Source organism: Poecilia formosa, unplaced genomic scaffold (assembly GCF_000485575.1).
Source record: "Poecilia formosa unplaced genomic scaffold, Poecilia_formosa-5.1.2 Scaffold1340, whole genome shotgun sequence".
NCBI lineage: Eukaryota > Metazoa > Chordata > Actinopteri > Cyprinodontiformes > Poeciliidae > Poecilia > Poecilia formosa.
In genome coordinates this window covers 1-6,043 of record NW_006801279.1, presented here as the reverse complement: position 1 = coordinate 6,043, position 6,043 = coordinate 1, and the positions used below count along the sequence as shown (strand labels likewise).

General features: G+C 44.6%; 1 protein-coding gene across 1 annotated transcript in view; it reads right to left on the bottom strand.

The window, feature by feature from the left end:
- LOC103132811 (protein NLRC3-like) overlaps window positions 1–5,734 on the bottom strand; it is a gene marked incomplete at its 5' end in the record, with an annotated part of 6,946 nt that extends 1,212 nt beyond the window's left edge. Inside the window, 2 exons of the mRNA XM_007544595.2 lie at window positions 1,880–1,946; window positions 4,015–5,734. Of these exons, the coding sequence (XP_007544657.2) occupies window positions 1,880–1,946; window positions 4,015–5,734 (1,787 nt within the window). The remainder of the gene's footprint in view (window positions 1–1,879; window positions 1,947–4,014) is intronic.
- Window positions 5,735–6,043: the final 309 nt, after the last annotated feature.

The following is a 6,043-nucleotide window of genomic DNA, read 5'->3' as shown; positions in this document are numbered from 1 at the left end:
ATCAGTTTGTCTGATCTCTGATCAGTTTGTCTGATCTCTGGTCAGAAGCTCGGCAGCTCTCTGTGGTTCTGTTCGGTCTACAGCATCAGCCCAACTTTCACATCAGAAATAACAACATCAAACTAAAACATGGCTTCTTACTCCAGTTTTTGTATTCTGCAATCAGGAGTCTTTAGGAAACCACAGAGCTCATCCACTCCAGCATCTCCCAGGTCCGTGTTGTTGTTCAGGTTCAGTTCAGTCAGATGAATCGGGTTCTTCTGCAGAGCTGAGGCCAGATAACCACAGCTGATCTGTGACAACCTGCAGTTCTTTAATCTGAATAAAGAATAAAACATGTGAGCTGAATTCAACAGGAAGGAGGTTAAAGCAGCTTTAAAGTAAAACAAAATCCTGAGCAGTGATGATAACAGGACCAGGGGTGAAAGTAGGGGGGTACGGTCGGGTACTGCTACCCCTAAAGGCTTTAGCGGGTTCGCAGCAAGAGAGGAGCAGCTGTCAGCTGTAAAACATCATCGGGTTCACTGTGCAGCTGTGACTGGTTAGTTTTTCAAGAACAATTTAAAACACGACTTAATCAGTTAATAAGTAGCTTTTCCCCCATTTCATACAGTTTCTGGACTGTTCTTTACCATAGCAACACGTCGGTCTCAGCATCAGGTGACAAACTGAGACCAGCAGGTCCTCCTCTGATTGGCTTAAAACGTTCATGACTTTATTAAAGAACAACAAAACGTGTTCAAATTAATGACCCAACAATAATAATCTCAGTGATTATTGTTTCAACAAGGTGTTGGCAATTCTGTGCGTTTCGGTTCCATTATTTAAATAACTAGAGGAGTTTAAATGAGCTCATCATCCTGAAAGCTTATTAATGATGCAAAATAAATATAGAGCCTGAAAACCTGATATCGTAACGGACTGAATGTTTTTAAACGTAATCTCTGCTCGGAGCGAGCAGTTGCCATGGCAACAGGTGTGTTTAAATGACAGACAGAGTAAAAAGGTGAGAGTGGTTTAGAGTTGATCACCTGTTCAGTTGTTTTATCTTTGCTGTGGCGAATCACAGCTGCTGGACTGATGACCTTGTTCTTTGTGATACATCATTTACAACAAACATCAAACACGGTAAATATGTTTCATTAAGTATTTAACAAACAAATGGCTTCTACCGCGATAATTGTGTGAAATTAAATTAATTGTCTAATTTAATAAAATCCTGTTTTATTGCTCTCTGGCATCTCGCTTTGAGCTCAGAGTCTGAGAGGCTTTTCATCTATCAAACTATTTTTTTGCCTCTTATTTAGTGGAAATATTGATGTTGAGATTTACTCCAAAACCTTTTTCACCCTTAAAGCTCCACTGTTGAAAATGAGGCTCTAACATTCACAAATAAAATAAAATCCAGTCCAACATCTGGTTTGAGGTGATTCCTCTGGATCCTGTTGGAGGAAAAACATCCCAACTCCAGAAGATGAGCTTTAACCTAACAGAGCTCTGTGGTTCCTCCTGTCAGGGTGAGGAGGAGCCATGTTGAACAAACAGGTCATGATGCTGGGCTGCTGATTATCCCTGTCTGGACACAGGATCAGTAGAACCAGTTTAAAAGATAAGATGAATGGTTATATGCCAGACATGGAAAACTGGGATGACTCCATGCCATGATCAGGATTTAGGTCTCATGGCATCTCAAGGTTCAACATGGCAGCCAGTGGGCTGAAGGAGATACAGCTTTATTCTGTAGCAATTCAAGAGCTACCAGCTGTTATCGCTTTGCAAAAAAATTAATCAGCACAGAAACTCCAAAGCACACGAAGAACCAGTTTTATATATATATATATATACTTTTATCATAGCACCCCCAAGAATTTAAAACTACTTTCACCCCTGGATAGGACTGAAGTCTTATNTCCCATTCAGCCTCTGAGAGTTTAATGACACCAAGTCTGTGAAGGAGAAATGATTAAACCAGACAATCTGTCACAAACACAGTGAAATAACAGCGACATCATCTGATGAACATTGAGCATCAAGTTTAACATGACACAGAATCTCTTCAGTCTCAGTGGTTCTGGTCCAGGTCCAGGTTCTGGTCCAGCTGCAGACCTGCTGTGTCTCTGGTTCTGTGTTCAAAGCTCCATTTAACCAAAGTGATGAGACAAACGGAGGAGGTGAACAGCAGCAGCCTGGCGGGCCTCCAGGCTTCATTTACCCCACACCAGACAAGCATTGCTTGGTTATTTATTTTAAATATGGTTTTTGTAAACAGTAACAGTGATGGCAAATATGAGATTATAGTTGACCAATGAACTGAGAATGAAGATTGGGTGAAAATCAATTGCGTTGTCTGATGCCTGGTTGTTTCCCTCTTCAAACTTTTATAATTCAGCTCTGACTGCACACGACACCTTTTCCTCAAAACGTTTGATTTGGAAGGTGCTCATGTATCATGCAGACCAGGGTCTCCTGTACCGGCAGGTTCAGGCGCATAAAGGCTGTTTGGACAATGCAGCACCAAGGTGAGCGTCAAAAATAAAACTCTGGCTGCTTGGTGGGCCTGCTCAAAGCTCTAAGAGCAAATTATAAAGGCTGAGGTATATTCGCTTTTAGAGGCTCACATTGAGCACACAGTAGACCAGGGGTGGTCACTCCAGGCCTGGAGGGCCTCCTGCAACTTTTAGATGTGTCTCTACCACACCTGAGTCAGATAATGAGTCGTTAGCAGAACCTGACTGCGCTGAGGAGGAGCTTCAGCTGTTGGATCCAGGTGTGTTGGACCAGGGAGACATTAAGAGCTGCAGGTCCAGGACTGACCAGCCCTCCAGGAGACATGTGAGCACATAGGAGGGTAGGAGTTCATATATATATGCACTATTACTATTTATATATAAATAAATAAAAAAATAGTGACGTGCGGTCAGGGGAGGCAGAGCCTCACCTGTCATCATGGAAAAATTATATATATATATTTAATATAGCTTTGCTAATTTTGATGGGTTTTTTTCTACAAAAATCACTGAATTTTTGCATTTTCTCATTCAAATATTCAGAAGTGAAGGTGAGGCAGCAGCGAGCTGAGCCTCACCTGGACTGATCAGCCTCTGGCTAACTGCACTGGCTGCCATTCAAAGCTCCTCCTGTCTGTACGTCGCCAATAAAATGGTTAAAAACATTTAATGTATGAACTGATTTTCCATAATTTAGCTTATCTATATAATGTACAGTGTTCTTTGTCACCAGCTGGGTGTGCAACGTGATTCGTGTGCTGAGGAGCGATCAGAAACGGCAGAGAACAGACTGGAGGTGAGGCAGGCAGTTCTCCGGCCTCATGGCAGGGGGCGCTCATGATCCCAGACATTGGTTTGTGACTCCACGTCTGCAGAGTAAGACACAGTGAGCTAACCATGGAGCTAGCCATACAGTAAATAAGTAAAGTACAGCGATATATTTATTGTTTTTTCCCCTTTTCCGACGTCAACATGGATCACTACATTTCTACACTAAATTTTCTAAAGTGGATTTTCTATTTAAGCAGGAGATAATAACTAAAGGAAGACCAACACCGGAGCTGAAAGTTTTGCTTCAGACTCTGACGGAGTGGTGTACAAGAAACGACAGGCTTTGTGGATGTCCTGCTAAACAGCCATTACTGCTTTCCTTGAGGATAGACGTGGCTTTGGATGAACTGATATTTTTGTGCAGAATGAGCGGCACTTGGTCTTCATTTATAAGCAAAGGTAAGATGGCGAAAACATTTTTTGTTTAGTTTATTAGGTTGATTTTAACATAAAAACTGATAAGTTGAATGTTTTTAAAATAATCACAATCTCTAAATGCCAAAAGCTGCAGCAGTGCTGTCCTGGATGAACTGAATATTTAGATGTTTTAATGTTTGAAATAGTCCAAAGTAGTTAAAGGCCAAAAAATGTCCAGAAGCAACTTGGAGAACGAAGAAGAAACAGGAGGACAGCAGTGCTGAGTCAGCATCCACACCAGGAAGACATCTGGACTCACCGAGCCGTTCTGCAGTTCCTCACAGCTGGAATCAGTCTCCGCCGTCCCACTGCTGATGCGTTGAACTTCTCTGGCTCGAACTCATCCAGAACCTCGTCTGACATCCACAGCGCATATCCCAGAGCTGAGCACTGGATCTCTGAGAGCTTCTTCTCTGATATGTCATTCTGTTTCACCATCCGTAGGATCCCCTGGAAAACCGAGAGGTCGTTCATCTCCGTCAGACAGTGGAAGATGTTGATGCTTCTGTGAGGAGAGATTTCATCAGTGTTTATCATCTTCAGGTTGTTGATGATTCTCTGGATGGTTTCTGGACGGTTCCTTGTCTGACCCAGCAGGCCTCCTAACAGTCTCTGGTTGGACTCCAGACTGAGGCCATGAAGGAAACGAACAAACAGATCCAGGTGGCCATTTTTACTGCTGAGGGATTTCACCATGACTTTCTTCAGGAACTCATCCAGAGAGGAGCAGCTGTGGTCTTTTCCCAGGAACCGGATGATCACCTCTGTGTTGCTGCTGGTGAAACAGTGGAGCATGTAGACTGCAGCCAGAAACTCCTGGACGGTCAGGTGAACAAAGGAGTAGACTGAGGTGTTGCCCATCCCTCTTTCCTTCTTAAAGATCTCACTGAGCACTCCTGAGAACAACGAAGCATCTTTGATGTCGAGGCCGAACAGTCTGAGGTCTGATTTACTGAACATCAAGTTTCCCTTCATCAGCTGCTCCAAAGCCAGTTTTCCCAGAGACTCAACCATCAGCCTGATGTCTGAATCTTCTTCAGGCCCTTCGCCATACTTCTCCTTCTTGTTCTTGTTCTGAAACACCAGGAACTTGATGTACATCTCGGTCAGGGCCATTGGCAGCCATCCTCCCTTTTCCTTCTTTTGCTCATCCTCCAGAACATCAGCAGTGATCCAGCAGAAAACTGGGATGTGGCACATGATGTGGAGGTTTTGTGATGCATTGATGCAGGAGAGGACTCTTTCCACCTGATCATCTCTGAATCTCTTTCTGAAGTACTTCTGTGGGTCAGTGAACCCTCTGACCTCTATGGCCCTGTCAATGAACCTATCTGGGATCTGATTGGCTGCTGCAGGCCGTGTGGTTATCCAGAGGCGAGCAGAAGGAAGCAGCTCCCCGCTGAGGAGGTTTGTCAGCAGAGCATCCAGTGAGCTGGACTCTGTGACATCAGTCAGGATCTGATTGTTGCGAAAGTCCAGAGGAAGTTGATTTTCATCCAGACCATCCAAGATAAACAAAACCTGGAACTTTTTAAAGCTGCGGATTCCTGCGTCTTTAATATCTTCAAAGAAGTGATGAATCAGTTCCACCAAGCTGAAGTTTTTCTGTTTCAAGGGATTCAGCTTTCTGAAGGTGAATGGAAATATGAACTGGATGTCCTGGTTGGTTTTGCCTTCAGCCCAGTCCAGAATGAACTTCTGTGTTAAGACCGATTTCCCAGTGCCAGCCACGCCCATGGTCATCACTGCTCTGATTGGTTCCTTTCCAGGTGGGACTGTAAAGATGTCTTCTGGCGTTAAACCTGCTGTAATCTGTCCGACCTCATTGGCCTCTCCAGTTTGCCCCTCTGTGAGGTGGAGATCTGTGTAGAAATCCTTCAGAAAGCTTTTCTTTCCACGCATGGCCACGCCTTCACAGAGAGACTGGACCGTCGTCTTCAGACACTCCTTCAGGTCACGTTGACACCGGCCAACAATATCTGAACGAAGAAACAAAAACAAAAGAGGAATCTTCAGAAAAAACTATTCCTGATATTTTTGGTAGGGGTTTTTTGGTGGAGGCTGAAGGTCTTCCCCTCAGCGACGTAAAAATCATTCCCATGTAAAAACAGCTTCACTATCGTTCCTCAGTTGGAGGGTTGCCAGTTCGATACCTGCTCTGTCTGCCTCTGTTGGTCACCCACCTGGCCTGCTGGGGGTCAGAGGGCAGCCCCCTCCGACTGGGGTCAGGGGGCCGCCTCCGACTGGGGTCAGGGGGCGGCCGCCGACTGGGGTCAGGGGGCGGCCGC